The 25,864-nt window shown below is 40.6% G+C and overlaps 3 protein-coding genes across 4 annotated transcripts in view; 2 read left to right on the top strand and 1 right to left on the bottom strand.

Moving 5' to 3' along the window:
- Positions 1-2,390, bottom strand: part of med23 (mediator complex subunit 23) — a 16,243-nt gene extending 13,853 nt beyond the window's left edge. For both annotated transcript variants that reach the window (XM_031866008.1, XM_031866007.1), the window contains exons 1-7: positions 2,217-2,390; positions 1,485-1,516; positions 1,296-1,383; positions 1,080-1,204; positions 598-709; positions 270-368; positions 56-157 (exon numbers count right to left, since the gene is read on the bottom strand). In XM_031866008.1, coding sequence (XP_031721868.1) covers positions 56-157; positions 270-368; positions 598-709; positions 1,080-1,204; positions 1,296-1,383; positions 1,485-1,516; positions 2,217-2,267 — 609 coding nt within the window. In that variant the 5' untranslated portion in view covers positions 2,268-2,390. The remainder of the gene's footprint in view (positions 1-55; positions 158-269; positions 369-597; positions 710-1,079; positions 1,205-1,295; positions 1,384-1,484; positions 1,517-2,216) is intronic.
- Positions 2,391-3,122: 732 nt separating this feature from the next.
- il20ra (interleukin 20 receptor, alpha) lies at positions 3,123-9,138 on the top strand. Its single transcript, XM_031866148.1, has 7 exons — positions 3,123-3,403; positions 4,137-4,260; positions 4,712-4,920; positions 5,036-5,211; positions 5,308-5,452; positions 5,760-5,896; positions 6,623-9,138. The coding sequence occupies exons 1-7, from the start codon at positions 3,358-3,360 to the stop codon at positions 7,631-7,633; spliced, it is 1,848 nt and encodes a 615-aa protein (XP_031722008.1). The 5' UTR covers positions 3,123-3,357; the 3' UTR covers positions 7,634-9,138.
- A 1,256-nt stretch (positions 9,139-10,394) lies between these two features.
- On the top strand, positions 10,395-24,813 carry ehd3 (EH-domain containing 3). Its single transcript, XM_031866191.1, has 9 exons — positions 10,395-10,686; positions 10,813-11,605; positions 14,623-14,799; positions 15,415-15,512; positions 20,316-20,457; positions 20,616-20,715; positions 20,951-21,121; positions 22,160-22,324; positions 22,422-24,813. Exons 2-9 carry the CDS (start codon positions 11,379-11,381, stop codon positions 22,947-22,949), a joined length of 1,608 nt encoding a protein of 535 aa, XP_031722051.1. The 5' UTR covers positions 10,395-10,686; positions 10,813-11,378; the 3' UTR covers positions 22,950-24,813.
- The last annotated feature ends 1,051 nt before the right edge of the window (positions 24,814-25,864 follow it).

Below are 25,864 nucleotides of genomic sequence, written 5' to 3' on the forward strand. Positions count from 1 at the left end.
ACACACACACACACACACACACACACACACACACACACACAAAACTTGACCGTACCCAGTGTGATAGCTGTCCTTCTGGATACATTTTTCTGATTTCTGCGATGGCAAAGTAGGCTGGCAGGAGGCAGGCATTTCTGTCTAGGATGTACTCCACCACCTAGAATACACACAGAGTAAGAGGTGTAAGTGATGGATTTACTTACAGATAATTATTCAAACAAGTTAAATATAATTCTTTATGACTTTCTAACAAGTTAAAGAAATAATACCTCTCTGGCGGCCAGAAGCTGTTGGACTATTGCTGAGCTGACAGTGGTCGGAATGGTTTGAATTTTATCCAGCACAGCTTTCAACAGGTCTCGAACACCCTGAAACACACACACTTAACATGAAAACATGTCAGGTGACGGAAGATTTAAACTTCAACAACTGGCAGAGACAACAGCAACAAGTCTCTAGAAAATGTTTAATAATGAAACTTTGAGATTAACTTGTTAAAGCACGTCCAAATGTGCCAGAAATGTTCTTATCATTGTTGATGAATTATCTCAGCTGTGTGTGGGAGCGTGTGTGTGTGTGTGCTTGTGTGTATGAGACCTTGTAGTCCATCCCTCCAATGATCTTGCGAATCAGTTTGAAAGTTAACGCCCACAATTGAGTCCTCTCCCACTCCAAACTGTCGGAGCTTATCAGAGCCACACACACCGTCCTTCAGACAGACGAGATTCATTAGATGGACGATTAAGACAAATAACAGAGAAGAGTGCACACAGTGCATTGGTGTTATGTCACAGCTTTAAACAGATTACCTGCAGATACATGTTAATAAGACTTTATGCATCTTAAGTAATACTGTTAATTATGGTATTATCATAAACCTTAAGGATGATTCATGGATTATTTTTACATCTAAAAGACAAGAGCTGACAGTGATATTGCAGGCTAAGCATAAACCAATAAAACAAAATAACTGTGTAAAATTAGATTCTTAAGCCCCAGAGTGTAACATCATGCATGCTGTACACCTTCTTGTGTGTGTGTGTGTGTGTGTGTGTGTGTGTGTGTGTGTGTGTGTGTACCTGGGCGGTAACAGACTCGTCTCCACAGCCATTGCTAGACAGTCATGGAGGAAGGAGATCCTTTTGGGACTGTGCTGGCTGTGTATAAACCGCACTATCCACTGCACACACTGGTCATGAGACTCCTGCAGAAAGACATGGAGGGAATTGATACATCCAGCCAATCATTCGTCATCTTGTGTGCACGCACGCGTCTGTCTCTGTATGTTTAGACACCTGTGGCAGAGTCCCCCAGTACTGCCTGAAGGCTCCCAGACAGCTGATCAGTTTGGTCCTCTCATCTTCTGGAGTGTCCATGAACATCCTAAAACAACACAATAGATATTTTTATAGATGCATTTTTGCTGCTTCAACCTTATAATAACAAAACGACAGGAGGCGTGAGCGTGTTTGGAGTCATCTTACCCAGCGAAGGCCTCTTCGATCATCTCAGTTTTCTGAGGAAAGGAGAAGAAAAAGAAAATTTAGAAAATATTATGTGGGAGGAAAATATGTTTACATTGTTTTGCATCAGCTTTCCACTTCTTTCATAACAGTAATCCCAATAAAAACAAGTTATCTGCTCTTTTGCCTCAGTACCATAGACTGTAGCTCAGTAAACATGGAAGTCATATGTCAGACTTAACTAAGTTTAAAGTGACTAAATGCTATATTAATAATCCTACTTTCTTTATCTAACTTATGAATGAAACTTGCAGTTTAGAAGCAACATTACTGTTAATTTTGCAAATGGTTTAAAAATGAAAACATCTTTTCAAATGAGGTAATGAGTATGAAATAACGTTACATTGTATGTAAAGTATGCACATTAAAGGTGCATTGAATGAACCATCACTTGTAAGGTTATGCCACAATGCAGAAAGTCTAAAAACCTCAATTTGTTTTGAAATACAAACATACACATACATATACATATACATATACATATATATATATATATATATATATATGGATAGCTATAACGTAACGTTAACTATATTTAGGGGCAAATGCTATCTAACCTTAGCTCTGCTGTTCGGGTTATGCATTTGCACAGCAGGTTTATTAGAGAACATAAAATGAAAAAAAGGCTAACGTTGTCTGACATGCTAACGAATGTTAGCTTTAAACCCAGTTAATAATAAAGACACAAATTACCACAACATCCTCAAAGATGCTCTGGAGCTGCGTTTCCATCGATAGCGCCATGTTTGCATCAACAAGAGTCTATTTTTTTTCAGCGAACCATCATACAAATGAAGCAAGTTTCTCCTCTCAGTACGGGCGCTGATAACACTATCAACAAGCTAAATGCTAACAGGCACTGTGAAGAGTGCGCCGCGAGACGCGCAACCTCATAAACAATCCGGAGACACACAAGATACACACGATGCACTGTTCCGCTTCATTTGTTTTTATCATCATCATGCGTAGCCCTAATTCCTGTGTAATTAAAACGTGATCATTATGTCGTACATTCACAATTACTTCTTACATTCGGCATGTCTTTTTAAAATAATAAAGAGTTAAGTCTGGCCTTTTACTCTAATATAGCCCTATGTGGATTTGCAGATACTATAAAAGATATATGTACGCAAAGACTTTCACATTCAGATGATATATATATTAATTCAAAAACAAAAGCTTGTGCCGGACTGGTAGAAAAGCTAAATTTAAATATTGAGGCTTTTTCTAAAAGCTTAAGGCAAGATAAACAGCAAACAAATAATACATGTATACGTATATGATCGAAAATATTTTGCATTCTTATGGATCAAACTACTCAACCCTGTGTAAAGTATCGGCTGTAGCCAATATGAAAAAGACTAGCGAATACTTGGTCTCAACAAGGCCCATTTGATTAACGAGCATTTTTACTTTTGCAGGACTTTTTCATGTTTTTTTTGTTTTTTTTACACAGTATTGCTACTTTTACAAACGTATGCAAGGCTAGGAGTATTCCTTATATTATGACGTAGGTACACACTCACTTGCACAGGTGCAATGTGCACAAACAGGTGAGGTCACATTCCTTCCTCGCACGCGGAAGCACCGCCCGGTGTTCATTACAGTAGCTGTCGTTGAGGGACAAGCATTCCGACTTAATCCGCTCTGAACGTGTTTCGTTTGTTTTAGCTGATTTCTTTTGATCGCGTGAGGAGACATCGGACCACTGACGGGTGTTTTTGTCTGAGGAGGTTTACGGAGCCTCCAGGCCGATGGAGCGGCTGAGCAGCTGCCGGAGGGTCGGAAATGTTGATGTTTCTTGTGAAATTGTGAAAACGCGCTCCTTACAGCTATGTGGACATTAATCTTTCTCTACCTGGGAGCTCTGCACTGTACAGGTATGACTGCATTTAACTAACATTATGAGTACTATTGTTGTTTTTCCGTATCTACTCTTTTACCAATTCTTTAGGTTAGGTCGATTGACTCTAAGTAGCAGCTAAAGTTATATAAAATATAATTAGACTACTTTTTAGGCTTTGAATATGGCATCGAGTGAAATGTGCAGATTCAATAAATAATTGACTGACCTGACACTCACTGTGGAGCAGATATGATTTATTAGGGCTCATTCTTTGTCCAAGTAGATTTATGATGTTTACCCAACAGGCCAATTAACCCAAATACCCAATTAAAAAAGGCAATCTCAGCACAAAGTGTTTCATATTTACAACCTGCATTGGAAACATTACGCAAATATTGTCAAGAAACAAATTCATTTGTGGTGTCTTCTAAGCCCCTGCAGGATTGCCATATGCATGACACGATAATAAAGACTTTATTGATTCATATTAAGTAAACATTAGATCTAGCCATTGTTACTATGCACATAGTTGCCAAGGCATTGATTAACTTACTCTTTTATATTTTATTGTGTTTTATGAGAAGCCAATAGTATCACAGCACGCGATTATTAACAAGTACTTTTGTGATACCGTAAATACAAGAGGAAGTCAGTTCCCCAGTCTGCAGACAAAATAAATAAAATCTGCTAACGTGAAACTGTTAGAAATTCCGATGACAAACATGAGTTTATATTAAATGTGTCATTCTCAACCTCTTTCTCCTCAGTCTCCTCCTCGCTCCCCAGCCCAATCAATGTGAAATTCTCCTCGGTCAATCTGAGGAATGTGCTGCAATGGTTCCCAGGAAGTGGCACACCGGATGACACACACTTTAGAGTGGAGTATGCCATGTAAGTAAAGATTTAAGAGTTTAAATAAAAAATAAATAAAAAAATACGAATAAAATTAGTTTATTTAACTGAAGTGACCCTCAGAACAAATGTATTGTCTTCAAGTTGCATATACTTTAAGTTCTTTCCTTTTTGGTGCATTACTGTAACTACGTTGAACTTTACCTGGTTAAAAATTAAACTAATGTTTTCATATAGGCCGTTCTTCAGCAAGTCTCAAAGGAAGTTACAGACAAAAAGAAGCAAAGAAAAGAGACGAAGACAAAAAAAACAAAAGAAAAAAGTAACTAGATCTAACGATTAACTCGTGTAAGCTGAAGCTCCTTGCTTGAGGGGGAAATGCACAAGGAACTACATGTGTTTTGAGCTCACTCCCTCCATTATATCCTCCCAGCTTGTGCAGGGACTCAGTCATCGTCTGATCAATGTGGGTCTGCTCTGTCTTTCCCAGCTACGGGGACAGTGTTGAGGGCAGCAAAGGAAGAAAGGTGAACTGGAGGGAGGTGTGGCGGTGTAAAAAAATAGTGCGGAGCTGGTGTGATCTGAGCAATGAGACGTGGGATCTGGAGCAGGGATACCATTCCAGGGTTCGTGCTGTGACCCGGGGAGCATTCTCCACGTGGGCCTGGCCACGGAAGAGATTCGATCCAAAGACGGACAGTAAGTTAAAGTGACATTCTGTCTGAAAATGACACACAGGGGAAGGCTAGTTAACATTTCGACTTGAAATATGTTATACCTACCCCAAACTAAACATTTTGCTCTATCTGTATAGCTAGTTTTGGCCCTCCACTGGTTTCTGTAGAAATAGAGGACAGCAACGCCATCATCACTCTGAAGGGACCAATGAGATATCAGTTTAACAACCACACCCCAGTGATGTCCATGGCAACACTATACCCGCAGATGACTTACAACCTCTCCATTGAAAACAACCATCGTGGCACAACAGTGAGTAAAAATATATAAAACTTGTCCCACCCTCCTTGTCCCACCCTCCTGGCACAGACAGGTAAATCAAGCATCTTTGTGCATGTATGTTCGTAGCTCCATGTCCCAGTGGTCTCCAGTTCGTACAAATATCCACTGATGGACTACAATACAGAGTACTGCTTCTCTGCCACGACAAGATTCCTGTTCATGCCGGCCCAAAGCCAGTCTTCAGCATGGCACTGCATAACCACGCCTCAAGGTACAGCCATTAGGTGTGTCTGTGTGAGAGGTAGAATGTTTTGCTCCCTGTTTGACAGGTAGAAAGGAATGTGACTAAACATGGGGCAGAAACCAAAGATAAGATTACGTTTGTGCCTGCAGCCTTTTGTTGTTGGTGAATCAGTTTGTATATTTCCAAAATGAAAAGAAAAAAAAGAGTGAGATTTGAGCTTTTATACAATGAGTTCTGATACGGCATGGTGTTTACATATTATTTCCTATATGTACCTTTACACACATCTGTTTGTATTTGTGTGACATGTTCCTGATTCCCCATCTCCCTTCAGACCCTGTGATTGGCCAGCTGCAGAGCGTGGTTGTGGGTATTGTAGTTCCATCTGTGTGCTTGTGTATGGTGGTGGTGGTTGGCTACCATCTCTATTGCTACCTGACGGGGAAAGGACAGAAGAGCCCATATATACTGGTAATGCATACACACACTTTTACACACACTAATAAAGTGCTCTCAAAGTCCAATTGTACAGAAGTCTATGAGAAAATGACCCCACTTCTCCCTTGAGTTTATGTTCTCATTCGCTAGTTTCCAGCCTGATGACAGCATGATGTTGACTTTGTGAATTATGGTCACATTTAGAGTAAAATAGACGATAAAGCTGGGTATGCCTTAGAACGTTGCTACCTTTTGATTGACAGGTTGCTATATTCTAAGCACTCCCTCCTTTTAGCGGCTCAATCAAATGCAAAGGATTTCTTTTGAATCCCTCTTGTAACTGTACACCACTCAGATATTCAGTTTCAGTACTCGCAGTGCAAAAGCTAAAGAAGCTCTGATTTCCGTTTTACTGGGACTTTAATGTAATGAAAACTTGTGTTAAAGGGTTAAAAGGGCACTCCACCAATTTTACACGGGAAGACCAGTTTACTTGTCATGACAAAAGGTGTGTTATAGGCAAAGTGGGATGCAGTGATTTGTGAGTTTGACCCATGCTCGGGACTAAAAAGTCAAGATATCTCTGCCTCTGCTGATAGTTTTTAGCCGTTAAGCACTGACTTCATTTTTGTGTCGAATTGGTATGTGATAATTCCATAATACAGTTTTGACTATTGTGTGTAAAGTTCAGTTGAAAGTTGTTTCTAAAGCTAAAAGGTCATTCTTTTAATGCCAAACACCTTCTCTTTCAACCTCCAGGACCCGCCTGCTTTTCATCCGCCCATTCTGACGTTCCCCCCGGAACGTCCCAACCTCATCGTCATCACCATCATCAAAGAGATACAACGAGAAAGCGACATTTCAGACCCAGCTTGCCCAAAGTTCCCGCGACATGTCGCACATTGCACAACAGGCTACACTTCCCAGAGGCACCAAATACTGCCGGAGCCCGATGAACCCTGGGATGATTCGTCAGTCGACTATGGGTTTATTGGCGTTGCTCCTAAAATCGCTACCAGAGGAGAAGATGGGAATAATCTGAAAGGTGACGACCAGAAATGCGCAGCCAGAGTCAGTTACGAGAAACGGGAGTGGAGGGTTGAGGACGGCCACTCTGCTGGACACACACGGACAGAGACGAGCACACTTACACAAGCGCATGCAGGGCTGCTGACGCAAACTCAGGCACCATTACTGTCTATGCAGGGAGCAACTATGCGAGAGGTGGATGGAGAGGAGGAGGATAGAGAGTTTCCTGGTTTATTTATAAGCACAACTGGCCTCTTCCGAATTCCGTTAAATCTACCAACAAAGGGGGGAGGAATGAGGAAAGAGATGGATGGAGAGGTGAGAGTAAGAAGAGATGGAGATGATGAGGCGGTACCCCTTCTTTCTGCTTATGCCTCTCAGAACACCACAGACATGCATACCTCCCACTCTGACCAGTCCGATTTCTTACCAGATGACTATGGTGTTCTGAGACTGGCTTCTGCACACAAAATAGACGTTGATGATGATGGTGATGACGATAAGGGGGAGGCAAATATTTCTATTGATTGGAATCCCGAGACCGGGAGCCTAGTGTTGCCGCAGATGGATGGGATGATGCAGCGAGAGAAAGGGGAAGGGGAAGAGGAGGAGGTTGATTTGAGGTTGGAAAATGTGTTTGTAAGACAAGGGTCTGAGGAAAATGCAGAGGCACAGAGGGAGATGGAGGGAGGTGATGACTTTTCGACCAGATGGAACTTGGTAATCTCGATGGACGAGTAGATGATATTCATCAATAGATTTACCCTATTACTGCAAAAAAAGCTCTTCTTCTGCACTTATAAATACACTTAAATTGTTTGGTTTCATTTAGAATACATGTAAAATTATCAGGAGCACTTAGTACTGTAGTCAGGTTACTTTAACACCTGTGAATGTTTAAGCTTTATTATCATAACTTTATCGGATTAACAAATCACACTAATCAATGTCACACTGTGAACAACTCTGAAGGAAATGATCTGTGTTCACCTACACGTTAAGCAAAACGTAGCTCACTAATCAATTAATTTCTTAGGGGTAACCGTCATCCAAAGTATTCTTCTTGATGTGTTTTTTGTAGACAGATTGCAAAATCTTTGTGAGTTCAAGTGATTTAGTGGTAGTACGAAAGATGCGACAAAGAAATATTACTCTGGCGTTTACTTGTAACCACAGTTTACTACAGATACTCCGTGAAGTTGTCGGTAGTTTCAGGTTTCAGGTCCGTTCCAGTTTTAGTCTGAGGATCATAATGTAATTATTTCCTCATTGTGTCCGCCTGTGATTACAGCATTCCTTTTAATACAAATCCATCACTGCTGACTATGTCATATGAAGGAAATACTGATGTTCAGATGGAAGATACTGTACATCTATCATTGTGATTAATGTGTTCATATGTGAAGTCAAAACTACAGCACTTAACTCTTTATTCTTTTAATACTCAGAGTAGAGATTTTATAAATAATGAAGCTGACTGACTACAGTATGTGTTAATGTTATTTGTGCCTTTGAACACAAAAAAATGGCAACATTCATTTTCTATCAACATTTTTTTTTTCAACCAAACACTGTCTGCAGTTCAACATTACCGAGGTGTTCAGAAGCTTGGCAGTTTTTTTTTTTTACGCTGTAACATCTACAAGTTATGCAACTGGTTCGTCTGCTTTTCATTAACACAAGCGTACAATATAGATGATTAAAGCACAGTTCACTTGCACTTTGTTTGTTATTCAAAAGAAAGCTGCATGAATGATGTTTCATTATGTAATAATGGAAGAAAGCATTACACTCTTTTGTCGGTGTTGTTCCTCTTTCTAATTCCTTTTGATTGCCATGCAGCCCACATTAAGTTATACCTCAACGTTATATGAAGGACATTTTCACTTTGACTGTCTTAACTCAGCAGTTACCAACATTGTGCTTTCTCACTGTCTCTTTTGGGGAAATATTTGGCAATGAAACTCTGTAAAATCTCTTCCTGTTCACTGGTAATCTGCATGAATCGAAAACTACGGTATGAGGAAATTATAAAACTCTACAGGTACTTTTAGGTTCTTGTATTTACACAACTGTTATCTGCAAAGCAGTGATGAGTTTGATGCTGTGCATGAAGTCGTATCTTGATTAAATGTTTTTACTCTGGGGAAGAAGTCAGTAATATGTTTTTCAAAGTTTTGTATGTTTAAAGACTACAACATTATTGTATACTCAATGAAATGATAATAAATTGAACTTGTTCACTATTCTGTTCTGCTTTGTTAGAGGTTTGTACTCTTACCAGCTTTTATATATTCTCAGGACGAATCTACTGTTTCAAAATATTCAGACAACAGAAGCATGGTTCAACTTCAACTTTCATTCCTGTCACCTTCCTCCACAAGATGCAACAAGAGAGTGAGTAGAGACATCTGCTGGTCAAATTGTAAACGCCAATCACGAAAATTGGCCCCTGAGAGAGTTATGATTATGTCACATTAAGGGATTAATAAGCATAAATGATTAACATCTTACTGTTTTGCTTCATGCATCATATACTATTTTTAAGTCTTGTTTTGTGTGGAAAATCTTAATCTTAAAATAAACTGGTAGCTGTTAAATGCAATTGTAAAAAATCTTTTTTTTGAATTACAAGTAAAAAGTTACACAAAATGGAAATAGGCCTCATCTTAAGCTCTTTTTTTTAAATATGGGCTTCTCAGTTATTTTAAAAGTAACAGCAGCAGTATAGAAATACTCAGTTACAAGTAAGAGCCATGCATTCAAAAGTACAAATGCATTAAAAGAAAAATATACTTTAAGTAACAAAAGTAAAGTAGGCCTACTCATTTGTAGCATTGCCCATTTCAGAATCCTATTTTATGTATTATATTTAGTGTTGCATGTGTACAGCACTTTAATGCTGCAGCTATAATAGCTACTTTACTGCTTAAACTATTTTATAAATTGGTTTGTATGTCGTATGTCGTAAAGATTATCAAGCAGAAATGCTTAATTGATTGCTTAATTACATTCCACCTTTCCTATTTTGGGATCAAACTTATAGTTTTTAGAAAAGGTCGACAGAAAACTAAAGTGTATAATAAATAAGCACTGTGTTGTTAATTTAGAGAGAGAGAGAAATATTAAAATGTATGTATGTAGTTGCGACTGTGGATAAGTGGATAGCAGGGCCATCTTTCGGCGGTTCAATCCCCGGCTCCGGCTCTGCTAGTCGCATTAGTTAAAACACTTAACCCCAAAATTGCTCCCGTAGTTGTGCCTACGGTGTAGAAATGTGATCGACTCTGAATTGTAAGTCGCTTTGGATAAAAGCGTCTGCTAAATGACTGTAATGTAATGTAATGTATGTAACGTTCAAGTGCCTTTAGGTGGCGCGCTCTCGTTACGCGGCAGCTGCTCCATCTCTCCTCCGTCTCTTCTCCATCCATCATGGCTTCAGCTCCCACAGTCCGCGCATCACTAGGGCGGGACCTCGGTGAGATCGGTACTGCCAGTCGTTGGGCACTTCCGCCGGGCTCGGGTTTCCTTCCACTCGGCATTTAAATTGGGCTGCAGGACATCAGCTGCTGCTACATTCAGCGCCGCGCGGTGACAGAAAATAACCAATACGCGTATTTTGGGTTTTTCTTTATACACAACAGTTGATCCCGAAGAGATTTTGGTGTGGTTGTGGTTGTTTTTGTGGGCAGAAGAGCTGGAGCCGTTGAACAATAACGGCGGTTGCTCTGACAGCAGCTCGGTGCATCATTTTTGGGATTCCTCTGCTCGCTGTTGGACGAAATTGAATAGCGGTAACGTGATGTTGTGCATGAGCGGAATGATTTAGGCTTGTACAGGGCAGCGTGTTTGTTTAGTGAAATAGATTGGGCACGAAAACAAACCCATTGAATGCGATTATTTTGTTTTGTTTGGCCCAGGAGCACAAGTGGCCTGGACTCGGGAGGACCGATGGACTCGATGATGAGAGCGCATTTGAAGGGTCAGCTTTAAATTCCGATAAGAAAATTAAACAATTTAGATTTATTTATTTTATTTTTTAGTTGTAGATATTAACGGAGACAAAATATACTCAAAATAACCTTAAACTTGGCTTAATATAACACCAGACCAAGCCTTAATACTATCGATAACAACAACAGTCGCCACCCATTCTAGTGAAGCACGACAGACTGACAGACTTCAATTATTATATATTTTTCTCACGTGAGATATAACTTTGACTATTTTAAGCATATATATGTCACTATCTTTTCTTGTTTGGAGATAAAGGTGGATCTTAAGGTCTTTGTTTTTTTTATTAGGTTAGATCTTAGCTTCTTCTTCTTCTCCTCTTATAAGTGAGGACAAGTATCTGATCCCTCAAGGACATTATACATTTGCAGACCTTTCAGGATAGTGCAGTAACCTGGACACTAGTGACAAACAGCATATCTGACAAGTTACACCTATCAGAGGCTTTACTAGCCTCAAGCAATAAGCAAACATGTTCAGCTGGCTTGGGACCGACGACAGGAGGAAGAAGGATCCAGAAGTCTTCCAGACCGTCAGTGAGGGACTTAAGAAGCTCTACAAAACCAAACTCCTGCCGCTGGAGGATAGCTACAAGTTCCACGAGTTCCACTCTCCGGCTCTGGAGGATGCAGACTTCGACAACAAGCCCATGGTCTTACTGGTGGGACAGTACTCCACCGGCAAGACAAGCTTCATACGGTGAGGAGAAGCAGTGAAAACACACACACACACACACACACACACACACACACACACACACACGCGCACGCCACCAGACAGATAGAGAGGGAGAGGTCGACACACCCAAACTGACTTTTCCCTGAAGAAGTTTGTCAAGAGAGAGGAAGATGAGTTCATGCGATAGAAAAAAACAAAACATGAAGAGCAATATGAAACATCAGTCATCACACACACACAAACACTCACAGGAGTCACACCTCTGCAAGCTTTATTTAATCCATTAAACATTTATATGACAGCCAATATAACACACACAGGCATGCCAACGTAATACATATACGGAGGCAGTAATGCATAGTATTGCAGCCCAGCCTGAGGAGGTGTGTGTGTATATATCTATGTTTTATATGTGTGTGTGTGTACGATTAGACTGACAGATGGACATCTTTCACCTTAGGGTTTTGCTCTTGGGACCTACTTAATAAAACACCAGGTGGAGATTAGAATTAGCCCCGCAAACTTAGCAAAGCTTGTTGTTTTTAGCCAAGAATTAAGCAAAAGCAGCGTTTGCTTGCTTAGAACTGACTGAAGCACTCTTTATTACCATGACAGGCATCACGTCAGACCTGCCACACGTTCCTCGGTGATAGTTTTCAGTCATTTTGGACAAGAGTGCCAAATACATGCCTATCTTAACTTAAATTCAGATTTAGTTTAAACTTCTTTGGTATTAAAATAATGCTCCATAGTCAGAGTGGTGTGACCTGGAGTATCTCCGGTATTGGTGTGACAGCTGGGTGTTGGGCCTCTTTGAACTGCAGGAATTCTACTAACGACTCGCCCCTCTGACACACATACACACACACACACACACACGTACACACATGCACTTGCAGAGCATAGTGGGTAATTAGTGGGGTAAGCCTTTTAAAGCCAGAGAGAGGATGCTGTTAGTGAGACTGCTATAAGACAGGACAGAGCAGACATCCCTGCAGTGCTCGCTCTCCTTCCTCTCACTGACACTCTCCTCCTCTCTTCTTGTTACTCTCTCCCCGATGACAACACCCACATGTCCCTCCCGCTCCGCGGACATTGTAACATTAAGATGCAGAATGCACAAACTGCTGAGTAACCCTCGGTTCAGCATCGCTTTTATTGCATACAGCAGCGACTCTGGAGGTGGGAGCAGTGCAGCTCTTTGAAACGTTGCAAGGAGAAGTTACAATAATGATGTTTAGTTACATCACATTTGGCTTTATGGGAATTTAAAAAGTCATAAAATGTGCATGAATGTCTGTCTGGCAGCTAAAAGGAGAAGAAGATGTATGGAGGGTAGTGTAATCTCTCTTCTTTGGAGGTTATTTACAGGTCATTAATCTGAGCCTGTCTTTCTTTTAAGGCTGAATTTTATTTACTTTCCACTTTTTGTCTCCTGAGTCTTTAAAAAGCAAATTATCCCCAGAATCAAAGTTTTCCTTTTAAGGTGGTTCAAGAAACGGTATCTTTGACAGTTAGTGAAGCCTGTGCCTGTGCATTTTCAGTCTTATCTCACTGACAGCGTACTGTGCGGAATGTGTGAGATTAAATGGTATAATGTGTGAGCTGAGAAGTGAATTCCCCCCACATACATACAGTACCGTTCGTCATATTGAACATACAATCTGCTAGATGCATATCCATTGCACAACCTCCACACAGACCACCAGACGCACTGCACAAACACGTGTGCAGAGCGATGGCTCTACCAGGCACGGCTGACTCCGCTGTCAAGGTGTGTGTGTGTGTGTGTGTGTGGAGAAGACGTATATGTAAACCATCCTTACATCTGGCAGCAGTTAAAATGCATACTCAGCCCACACTCACACTTTAAATGTATGGTCCTTTTTAGCCGTGAACCTTTTGCCTAAATCTCTTCTTTATGGCCTGCGTTCACACAGAAACTCATAATCTTAATTTGCAACATGTGTGATGTCACCGAATTAACAGATGGGGACGCAGCCCTTCACACCTAAATCAGCATCAGCTGTAAGTTTAACATAATAACCCATTTGCAGCAAAAACACGTTCACAAATTTGAGTTGTTCGGGGAATTTCTTTACAGGCCTCCTGAAAAATGTGCCAGGTCAAAACCTCAACTTTAATTTATGGTTGTCTGTCTCTTCACCTTTTTCACCTTCAGCTGTTTTTCAGCAAGCAAAACAACCGGTCTAGCAGGCTGTTATGTTCATTGTTTTCAGCACCGGTAGAGCTTAGTTCAGTCTACATATCTTTATTTTAGCCTTATTAAGGCATGTGTTTAAGGTAATTGTCCTTTAAGAACACTTAAGTGAGTCCAAGATTGACAGCTGTGCTTTCCTCTTTATTATTATGTTCACTTTTATCAGATTGCAGCATGTCAGTCCCGCAATGTGATGCGGTCATCGCCACTACTGACAGTAGTCACCATGCATGCTCTTGTGGTTAACTACCTCACTATCGACTCAATGCGGCTGAGTTTGTGCCTGTGAAGCAAACAAGGATGTAAAATTCCCCTAATCTTTGTTCCAGCAGCTTATAATTCAAGGCAGATCTGTTTTTGGGTGATTTTTGAATTTCGTCTTACCATCCAGACACTGCAGCTCTAATCGAATTAGAGCTGCAGATGTAGCACACATCTGTCCTGCTGCTGCCTATAGTTGACTGTAGGTATTCAGTCAACTCTGAATGATATCTGATACTACAAGCAGTTGTGGAAGTGGAGAAATACTCCTTGTTGACTCAGTAACCCATGGTTGGAGAACATATATGCATTCTCTGTCAGAAATGATTAATTTATTTAGAGTAACATCATTTTCTTCTGAGACAATTACTTTAAAATTGAATGCTAATGTCTTAAAACGTCATTAATGTCTTGTAATGTGACTCTACGGTACCTCGCTGCACAATGCCCTCTACACTATTGTTCATTGTCTCAGAGAGCATCTTCTGGAAGGATTCTTTATCAAAAACATCTTGTCTCTTGCCTTGTTTTGTGTAATGTTACGTCTCACCTACAGCTACCTGTTGGAGCAGGATTTTCCCGGTATGCGGATCGGCCCCGAACCCACCACAGATTCCTTCATCGCGGTGATGCACGGCGACACAGAGGGAATCATCCCCGGCAACGCTTTGGTGGTTGACCCCAAGAAGCCCTTCAGAAAGCTGAACGCATTTGGAAACGCATTCCTCAACAGGTAAACACACTTGCACACTTTCCCAAAGTGCTAGATGACATGCGCCGACGGCAGATGCTGTTAAGAGATCTGTGGCTGTGAGGACGTACGGGGGGGGAAAGAGAGGAGAAGAAAGGGAGAGTGAGAGTACTAGTGAAAAGCCACACCACAGCTCTACATTCCTGCGTGATTGAATTTCCCTCTGCTCACTGGTCAGGCTTTTCTTTTTTTAATGGCTGTCTTTGTGTGTGTGTGTGTGTTTGAGAGAGAGAGGCACACACACACAGTCAGTCACCTGTTCAGAATCATCCTTCTGGTAAAGGAAAAGTGCCCAAAAATATTTACTCTTACGGTAGTGTCCTCGCTGTGAGGGCCCCACCACTGCTGAAACTAGACAGAAGAAACGCTGACTGTCAGTGGGGATTAGTGGGGTTCACAGTGAGAACGACCGCTAACCTGGTAGTATTTATCCAGCTGGAGGCAGAGCGATAGAGGAGAAGGAGGTGAGAGGGAGGAAGAGATCTGGTGTGGGACGGTGTTTGTTGTTAAAACGTTTTTACACTTCTGTCCGGTTTCTTTTAACTCTCCTCTCCTCTCCTCTCCTCTCCTCCATGTGTGTGTGTGTGTGTGTTTTAGGTTTGTGTGTGCCCAGCTGCCTAACCCAGTGCTGGAAAGCATCAGTGTGATTGACACACCAGGGATTCTGTCAGGAGAGAAACAGAGAATCAGTCGAGGTAAGACTCTTTTTCTCTCTTTTTTTAAAATCTTCCTCTGTTTATGTTAATGAGTGTGAAACTGTGTCAGCGTTCGTTCACTGGACCCATTCAGCTGCAGCCCCCTATAGTCCCACTGAACTCTGAACTACGATGTCAGCATTTCCTTTGGATGTGTGTGTTTATTTTAGCTTTTAGCTATCAGGAGGATTATGCGTCATTCATTTCAAAGAACAGGAAGCGGCGACGAAAAGATGAGCTTTGAAATGTTCTCTCTCTCCTCTCTCTCTCTCGCACGCACACTGTTTAACATTTTGAACACTATAAAGTTCAGAACATCATTCTAGGGACTGTTAGATTTCCCTTTGTTTACATTTCATTGCTTAGTGAGTTTTACTGGGATGAGTCTACAACATACTTTCATTGAGAAAAAGAATACGTGAAATGCTTGGACATGTTATTTGTAGCAGGCCACTCTATATACGTATCATTTGCACATTTTGGAAAACCCCCAGAATCACTAGAGACATGATACATTTATCACGTTAACTACAATTACTCAGGTTTTTGTGAAAAAAAAAAACTGAGGTAACAAGACACTCTGAATTTTTATTATGCTCAAATTGCAAAGACAAACAGACGCTATATTTATTTTATGAAATGACGGCATAAAAGATACCAGAGGAATGTCTCTGACTGTGATGCAGGTGTGCAGTTATTGCACTAAGAGAGGGAAATAAGGATGTTTTCTGTGACTTGTAACAAATGTTCCAAACTAGCATCTTCATATAAATATGAAGATGGAAAAATATAAGAAGCTGCACCTTAAGGGCCAATTGAAATGAATGTAAAAGAATGGCCATCTAATTTGATGACATTGTTTCTTGATGCATCCCATCTTTTTACACAAAAACCCAATTATCTCAATTTGATTATTCGCTGGTACTTATCTCTTGACACCCAGGTCAGCTCATGGGAGTTTTCTAAAACTGAACATTTTTCACTAAAACACAGAAAAAGATGAAATAATCAAATGGAAGCTCTGTGATTCTTAATTATACGTGAGTGAACCAGCAGTGGACAGATCCCAGCCGTGGTGTTGAACTGAACGCAGAGACTACAGTTTGAAGAGAACTTTAGGTGTGAAAGGCTTACAAGAATTCCTCGGGGCTTTCTTACAGTTTGATGTGTGTCCGGCATGACTGGCATTCCCGGAGCTAAATGCTGGTGTTGCCATACCAACCGCTAACATACAACAAAAGAGCTGGGATAATAAAAGACAGCTATAATTTAGACTTTTCCCTACATTCAGCCACTCTTTCTTACACTGTCCATCTTTGAATTCTCCCTCTGCTCCTCTGTCCATTCTCCTTGTTTGTACTCTCGTGTTCATTTAGCTCTGTTTGAAGGTTTCTTGTACCAAGTAGGGCCCATATACATATATGTGTCTCTTCTACCAACTCTATTGGCTGTCACCACAGTGCATTAATCATTGAGTGCCGACAGTATCACAAAGAAGGAAGGTTTTGTATGTTGTAGGCACGCACTGGTACCGATATCGGGCCGATACTGACTCAAATAGCTGGATTGAGTATCGGTCACAGTGGGGCCCATATATTCGCTGCACCCAGCGTCTACAGCCTATTAATTTAACACTGGTATTGGATCGTTACTCGGTATCGACAGATACCCAAAGCCCAGGTTTCGGTATCAGGACTGAGAGAGTCGGATCGTTGCATCGCTAGTATGTTAACCGATTTAACAACACAAACTAAACATAGGGGTGCTGGCATTCATGATCGATTCTAAATCCAAACACTCTTGGACGCTTTTATCAATACACAACACTGTGACAGCATCAATAGAGTTGTACTTGGTCGTAACGGGTCTTGACTGCATGTTGAGCGGATTCTGTTTCAACGGGATTTACCTGCACTCGAAACAGTTCAGGGGTAAAGGCCATGAAGAGCATCAATATCACCATTTTGTTATTATAAGTCAATGATTTTTCATGCTTTGATTATGAGGGTTTTTTTCATGCAAAAAAACCCTCATAATAAAAGCATCATGCATGATGAAATGTACAAATATACTTACGAAGTTACAATGTCTAACTAGGAACATATTGTGGTCACCGAGTTCAGCGCATGACTTCATAGCAGGGTTGGGTCTGGATTAATGTTTGTCATGAGAACGTTTCTGTCTGCAGCTTTTCTGTGGAGAATCAACAGTTCACATCTGTCAGCACAATTGGAAGAAGTTTAATTGAATCAGATCCACATCAGCTCTGTTTTACTTTCTATTCGTTCGGTCAAAGTGTCCCGTGAACGTCTTGTCAAACCAAATAAACAGCGCAGTGAGGTGTGACCCTGCGGTTGTCTGTTGGATATAAAAACAAAACACAGGTTAAACGTGACATCTACTGAGTCAGCACAGCTGTGTTTTCTGTGGTGACAGAGTGTGTGTGTAAGTGTACGGTGAAGGCTTTTGTTTGTGTGTCTTCATTTTCTTGTCATCCCATCCTTTTGTCTTTTGCACGTCATGTTTTCATGCTTCATCTGTATGTTGTTGTGTGTCTCTTCATGCTATCATATGTTTTCTTCCACCCAGCTGCATTGTTTTCATCAATGTCTGTATTTATTTTTGTGTGTGTGTCCAGATGTGGAGTCGGGCTATAGCTGCCTACATAGATGTCTTTATGGAGGTATTGTAGATAATAAACCTGAGCATCAACCAGCTACAAAAAGGCTAATTAAAGTGATACTTTGAAGAATGTATGGACTGCTACACGTTCTTCATCAGACTCTTGTCACATGGTTTGGGGGAAACAAAGTTGACCTTGTTGGTTAACCAGTTGGTTAACCGGATTTGTCATATGTGTCTGTTTCCTTTAGGTTTTTACTGAGAAGGATATTTCAATAATTACTTTCCAGATGCTGTGAGGTTTATATTCATGATCTGGAGAGGATGAAGCATAGTTATTTTTGGTTTTTTAAATATATAAAATGATTGTGGGTATTCATGAGCCCCCCAAAAATACACTTGATTGTTTATTTGATCCCTTGAACTTAACTATACCACCATGCATGAGACGATATGATAACTCATGTCACGATTTTACTGACTCAAATAATTACGATTCACGAAATTATCCTTTTTTGAAGTCATCAAAATATACTTAAAACATACTGTAATCACTGTACCTTACATTTTGTTAATAAATAAATAAATTGTTTTTTATTGAACAATCTTTTTATGAAAAACCAAATATTTAAGAAATCATAAAGTTTATCTGCATAAATAAAATAGACACGCAACATTATGTGAGTCTGTTCTTTCTCACTTGACAATTCCTGTATTTTTTTAAATCGGGCTCTATTTTTCACTTCTCTACCATGATGGCGTCTTAGGCAGCTTTTTGAAGTCACACGTGACGATATTGACAGTTATCCTGATAATGGAAATTAACCACAATCAACTTATCGAATGTGGAGCTTCAGACTTCAGTCTTGTTTTTCCCCACATCATGTGAAAAGTGCTTCCTGTGAAGAATGATCCACTAAAATTCAAAATATCATACATCTCTCTCTCGTTCTCTCTTAACCCTCCACAGCTTTGCTCAAGTGTGTCCTCCGTCTCCTCTCAGCTGTGCTCATTTAGGACAGGAAGACACGGCTAAAACCAATTTCCATGTTTTACATACTTATTGCTATAGCTGCCAAACTTTTGCTCACACCCCAGCGAGTAATTATTGAACACTCAACAACACCGGTTTTTAATAATTGCTGGTAAAGTAGCCTTTGAGGCATCGTGTTAGCATCAACACTAATAAATATAACTACATAATACACATAGCCATTGTGGAACTCATATACCTTGAGTATTACTATTCCTCTTCTGGGAGGAGCAGCAGTTCAGCCACACACAATCTTTATCGCAGCTATGTCTGTCCTCAAACTGTACTCACTGTATTAACATAAAGCTTCTTACTATCAATTGAGAGCAAATGCCTCCTATAGTTTCTCTCCCATAATCTCAGCGGTAACAGGTTTCACCATTGAATCTGCATCTCTTATGCGTATTTCAGTGTTTGGAAACTTTAGCTCACTAATCCTTCGTTCTGTTCTTTGTTCTCCTCTCATATCCTGTGGAATTCCTCCACTTAAGCGTCGGTCTTGTCCTCGAGTAGGATAGAAAGTCAAAGGAGGCAATGATGTATTCCTGCTGACAGACTTAATCATTGAATTCATTTATTCATGCAGTATGGAGGCATTAACCCATTCATGCACTCATTCGAGCGTTCATTACCGCCTTGATTGCATTTCCCACAAAAACATCTGAGCCAAGTAAGACAATAAAATATTGTTTTTGGTTTCCACCTCATTATTTAGTTTTCAAAACTTCACTTAGTTGAGCCCTGGCAGAACCGCCTCCATCTGTAAACAGACATTCTTTTCTCTCAGCAAGATGTAATTTGTCCTTCGTATTGCCTCTATGCCCTGAAGCCATTCTAATAGTTTCTTCTTGGGAAAATTGCAACATCACAGCTGTTGTTCATGGCTCAGCTCATGGATTATACATAATGTTCTTATTATGTGAACATCTTCACAAAAAACTTAGTGGCCTGACCTGTTCCTCAAAAGTAGCATTAAGTGAAATGCCTCTCTTAAATGCTATTTTGACACCAGTATGGGATGGGATCAAAGAAACAGGAAGTCAAAGGGATACACAATGAATTATCTCTTTCTCTCACTCTTTTAACTAAACCTTCCCGTCCCTCCTAATTGAAAACCTAATGTCTTTCTTGGATCCTCCTCCTCTCAGGCTATGACTTTGCAGCTGTCTTGGAGTGGTTTGCAGAGCGAGTGGACAGGATCATATTACTGTTTGACGCCCACAAACTGGACATCTCTGATGAATTCTCAGATGTGATAAAAGCCCTGAAGAACCACGAAGACAAGATCCGGTACTGCAGTGTTTGCTTTGACTTACAGACATATCCAGTTCTACACAACAGAGAGGAGAATCCTCGTTCTCTTTCTAGATTCATATCAACACTATGTTGTCAGCAGTTCTTTGCTTTCAGTCAACATCAACACTGTTCTCTCTTGTTGCTTTTGGTAGGGTTGTGCTGAACAAGGCTGATCAGATAGAGACCCAGCAGTTGATGAGAGTGTACGGTGCCCTGATGTGGTCACTGGGGAAAATAGTCAACACCCCTGAGGTATAGTAAGCAGGAGGAGTTTGGGTTTAAAGTTTCAACACTCACTGGTCGTCCTGATGCTTGTTGTGGATATAATGCACCTCTTTTTATACCTCGACTTCATCTGCATAAAACACCACATTTTGAAATGATTGATCAGTGCCTTTAAGAGTCAACAATGAGATGCTATTAGCTGAATTGTGCCTTTTTATGTCTTTTGTCTTGTTGATTTTCTGTCCGTCTCCCTCGCTGACAGGTGATCCGCGTCTACATCGGCTCGTTTTGGTCCCACCCTCTGCTGATTCCAGACAACAGGAAGCTGTTCGAAGCAGAGGAGCAGGATTTATTTAAGGACATTCAGTCTCTACCGAGAAACGCAGCGCTCAGAAAACTCAACGATCTGATCAAGAGGGCAAGACTAGCCAAGGTAAGGCACAAATGAAAGGACACACGTTGATGGAGAATCTGCGACGACTTGCTGACTAACGGCAGCAAGAGTGGATTTTTTTCTCTTGGGATGTTATTTGAAGAGTGTATATTTTAAGCACACGTGTGTGTGTGTGTGTGTGTGTGTGTTTCCTATTCATTCTTCCCATCACTCACTCGCTCTACCCTCCCCGTCCAGCCGTTAACCTTGACAGAAAAAGCTTGTCGCTCTCACAGAACCAATAGAGCCAGACAAGTGTGGTCATTCTCCTCTGAGTGAATTGTTTCCTGTTTCCTTTCCGCACAGGAACTCAGGTATTACCGGCGACAGGCCACTGCCTGTTGTAGTTCGAGGAAACGCTGAGGATGCACGCACTCAAACACACTCACACACACACTCACACACTCAAGTACACGCACAGATTTATCAAACCGAGAGTTGAGCCTCCTTTCCTGTCTGACAGCTGATAGTGTGTGTGTGCGTGTGTGTGTGTTTGTATTGTGATGAGCTTCAAGGACGCAAGGTGGATTCAAGGAAACCCACAAAAAATGTCACCACGGCAACATAACAAAAATGTTTTTTCCCGTTACTTTTGCTGTGTGTAGTTATAGGCTTTGCTGTATGACTAATCTGGTTAAAGGAGTGTTAAGTGTCCCCAGACTCCAGGGCTGCAACAGTCTGCGGCTTACAGTTTCATGTTTATTAGGATCATTACAATGAAGGTTGAGGATGAGACGGTGATAAAACAAAGCAAGTATGAGTGAAATGGTGAAATCCTTTGTCCCAGTTGATTTAAAGATAGTCTTCATAAATGTTCGGAGCAGGATGCAGGAAGAACAACAGATTTTGGTCAATATAGCACACACTGGGGGATTTATTCCCTTAATCGACTGCATTTACCATCAACATCCACATCAAAGGTTGGAATTTTCCCTAAAAGGATTATAACTTTAAAATACAAGAACTTTTAAGAGGCCGACTTGCTTACTTGCTGTAAATTTTCCGTTGAGTAACTGAGCTTTCACTCTCACCATGCAGGTCCATGCCTTCATCATCAGCGCACTGAAGAAAGAGATGCCCTCTGTGTTTGGGAAGGAGAACAAGAAGAAAGAACTGATCGGCAGTCTTGGAGATATTTACAAACGCATCGAACGAGAGCATCAGATATCACCCGGAGATTTTCCGAGTCTGAAGAAGATGCAGGTAAACGGGGAAGAGCTGTGTAGATTCATAGATAGAGGGATTAGAAAGATGAGATCTGAATTTGTGATGTTTTTTTTTTCTGTATTGTCTCCTTCAGGACCAACTCAATTCTCAGGATCTCAACAAATTCCAGCCTCTGAAACCCAAACTCCTGGAGGCGGTAGATGACATGCTGGCCCACGACATCGCTGGCCTAATGGTGCTAGTGCGCCAAGAAGAAAACCAGCGTCCCAACCCGGTCGTGAAGGGCGGTGCGTTCGACGGCACATCGGACGGCCCGTTTGGACACGGGTACGGCGAAGGGGCCGGCGAAGGCATCGACGAAGCCGACTGGGTCGTCGCTCGAGACAAACCGGCTTACGACGAGATTTTCTACACGTTGTCCCCCGTCAACGGGAAGGTGACTGGAGCCAACGCCAAGAGGGAGATGGTGAAGTCAAAACTGCCCAACACGGTGCTGGGAAAGGTCTGGAAGCTGGCCGACATCGATAAGGATGGGATGCTTGACGATGAGGAGTTTGCGTTGGCCAATCACCTGATAAAAGTGAAACTGGAGGGACATGAACTGCCATCGGAGCTGCCTGCACACCTGGTTCCTCCTTCCAAGAGGAAAATACCTGAGTAAATGTAAGGTTACATCATCCCCTGCCCCCAAAAGCTGTAAGTAGACTTACCCCAATTAATATAGTCATATTCCTGTAGCATTATAGCAAAAAAATGTACCCCATTTCCAACTGCTAAGAGGCAAATATTACAACAAAATATTCAGTTTCATTCAAATAAAAATAAAGAGTGATATTGCTAATGTACTGTTGGCATGTGGATTGAAATGATACATTTCTTCAGTGCTGAAATAGCTTTTACCACGGAAGAAAATCCTTATGAGTGTCCTTCCATCAAGACAAGTGCCCTCTTTTGTATTTCAGGGTATAGATATTGAGAGCTGTTAGGTAGGACGGATGTTAGGACAACTGATAAGGGTATTAGTAAAGAAAAGCAAATAAAAAAATCTGAAACGAGAAACACTGGAATACAGGAGAATGTAAAGTGATCCAAACTACTGGAAGAAAATGGGAGAGATTCGACAATGTGGAGACAAAAAGAAAGATATATGATTGGAAGGATCATTCTGGGAGAAAGAAGAGTTCCTTTAAGGGTTTCCTGTCAGGTCACTAACCAATGTGTAGAAGCGCGGACACACACACATACACACACACACACACACAAATATGAACACAATTCTGGCTATATGATTTATATCATTTACTGTAGCACCTGGATTAATGGGAAACAAGTGTGGGGAAAAATTAAGAATGACAAGTGGTTTGTCTCTTTTATGATTTATACATTGTTCGAAATATCATTAACATGTTTGGAAATACTGTGACTATAATATGGACCTATACAATGGGGTATTGTTTGGAGTGTTCAGACATCCTCAGCATAAATGTATTGTGCGGACTTTGAATGTGGAATGTGTTGACATTCACCTTCTGTATGTATGCATATGACCACATGTATCAGTGTTATTATTTGTAACGTGTATGTATTAAGTCTTACGCTTCACACAGGCTGCTGAGTTGGGAGTATTCAGTGGGTAGTTAATTGAAAAATGGATGAATTACTTATTATTCACCTTGTGAGAGTGATCTAATCTAACCTAACCTGGCAGTCCAGAGAGTGAAAGCACACCTGTTTGCTTCTTTTGTGATGATAACAAAACACTAATCAAAGCAATTTTTGACTGAAAATGTGGCTTTCCAATTTATGTTTTAAATGTATACATGTAATAAATGTAATTGGATTCACTGTCGTGAAATGCCAGTATGCATGTGTATGTATGTATGTGTGTGTGTGTGTGTGTGTGTGTGTGTGTGTGTGTATATATATACATCACATATACATCACGTAAGGACTTTATTTGTGGTTTGTCACCTGTGAGAATCTTGATAGTAAGATGAAACATCAAACAAACTAAATTTGGGTTCCCACATGATACGAAATGGTGTTTTATGAGCGGGACAGCGTTTACCCAGTTTGAGCTCTACAGAAGTGACTTAACTGAAATCCCCGTGTGCGTCTGTGTGCCGTTGTTGTGAATCTGCTGTACATAATACGACTGTTTGCATTCCATGAACACGGATTGGGAAATCATCCACATCATCTCGGGCGCCGTATGCATCACTTGCTCATATTTCACAGATGAGCCAGATCAGATCCACAGAGTAAATATTAAAAAAAAAAGGATAACTTGTTGGATGTGGATTCTGTGCAAAACAAAGTCCTTTGAAATCCGCAAGTTGTTTTCATACCCTGACAGATTGCAACATGAAGTCCTGTGTGCTGGTAAATACACCAAGGGGAAACACTGGCGTTATGTTTTTCTTTTCTTTTTTTAAGATGGCCATGCATTGCTGAATCTGTACTTCACTGTTTTTCTGTCGACATTAACAACAGTCCAAAAGTGTAATAAAAATTAATTTACTCTACTTTCTTCGCCTTGTTTTGTTTGTGTTAGAGAAATCAGAGTGGTGAGTGGCTATATAGGAGAATATCATATGCTACCAGATGAAGTGCATTTTCTTTAATTCAACTGTGAGGAAATTAAGAACCATTCTGTAAACCATTAAATAGATCTCCAGGATTTTATGTTGAAATTTGTCTTTTCCACTCTAATATGATAGTTTGTCTGAAAAACAAAAATGCTAACTCATTAAGGAGGAAACAACGTTAATATTATATAGTTAATTATTTCAAAATCACACTGGAGGCTTAAACAGTCTGTCTGAAATCATTTTATAATATGCAAGTCATGAGATTCACACTGGACAACTATACTGTCGTCAGTAATGTATGGAGCAATAAGTCCTAACATATGTGAAGAATGGTCTTTTATTCTGCTGTAAAACAAGGGTTGATGACTTATAGACTTTCTTTACACTTTGCTAAAAGAGGAGGATAATCAGACGCAGACTAAACTAAAAACAAGAAACAAAAACTTACCACTAGAGGATAAGAATTTAAACATTATTTTCTTATTTTGGGGGTGTATCAACGAGATGCACTGAAGGGATGAATTACAAAAACATGTGTTAAGCTTCAACTAATAAAAAAAAGGGTGGAGATACTGTTTGGTGCAAAAGGATTAGAAGTGAATTTCTTCACGTTAAGCCTGAAGGGGTTCATCCTCATCTTGGCCTTAGTTTAGGGAGGGTTTCTATCAATGTTACAGTAAGTCAATGAGACATAATTCTGCTTTAACTGCAGTATGAATGTGTGCAATGGTCCTTTAAAGTGTTCTGTTCTGTATTTACATGAGGGCCAGATTTACGTGGTATTATCAAGAGTCACTGACATTGACCATAACATGACACGAGCTAAAAAAAGAATGACAGGAAACATAGCATGAAACATTAGACATTACAGCTATTATCTAGGGACTTCCATATGTGTGTGTGTGTGTGTGTGTGTGTGTGTGTGTGTTTGGCAGGAAATCAGAGCATCCCCTCGGACTGTGAGACCCCTAAAACATATATAAAT

Source organism: Anarrhichthys ocellatus, unplaced genomic scaffold (genome assembly GCF_004355925.1).
Source record: "Anarrhichthys ocellatus isolate YVR2014 unplaced genomic scaffold, GSC_Weel_1.0 scaffold34, whole genome shotgun sequence".
Classification (NCBI taxonomy): Eukaryota; Metazoa; Chordata; class Actinopteri; order Perciformes; family Anarhichadidae; genus Anarrhichthys; species Anarrhichthys ocellatus.

Coding starts and splice junctions, on each gene's coding strand:
- il20ra (XM_031866148.1), top strand. CDS start 3,358: ATGTGGACATTAATCTTTCTCTACCTGGGAGCTCTGCACTGTACAG. Junction 5,453..5,759: donor CTGCATAACCACGCCTCAAG/GTACAGCCATTA, acceptor ATCTCCCTTCAG/ACCCTGTGATTGGCCAGCTG. Junction 5,897..6,622: donor AGAAGAGCCCATATATACTG/GTAATGCATACA, acceptor TTCAACCTCCAG/GACCCGCCTGCTTTTCATCC.
- ehd3 (XM_031866191.1), top strand. CDS start 11,379: ATGTTCAGCTGGCTTGGGACCGACGACAGGAGGAAGAAGGATCCAGAA. Junction 14,800..15,414: donor GGAAACGCATTCCTCAACAG/GTAAACACACTT, acceptor TGTGTGTTTTAG/GTTTGTGTGTGCCCAGCTGC. Junction 15,513..20,315: donor GAAACAGAGAATCAGTCGAG/GTAAGACTCTTT, acceptor TCCTCCTCTCAG/GCTATGACTTTGCAGCTGTC.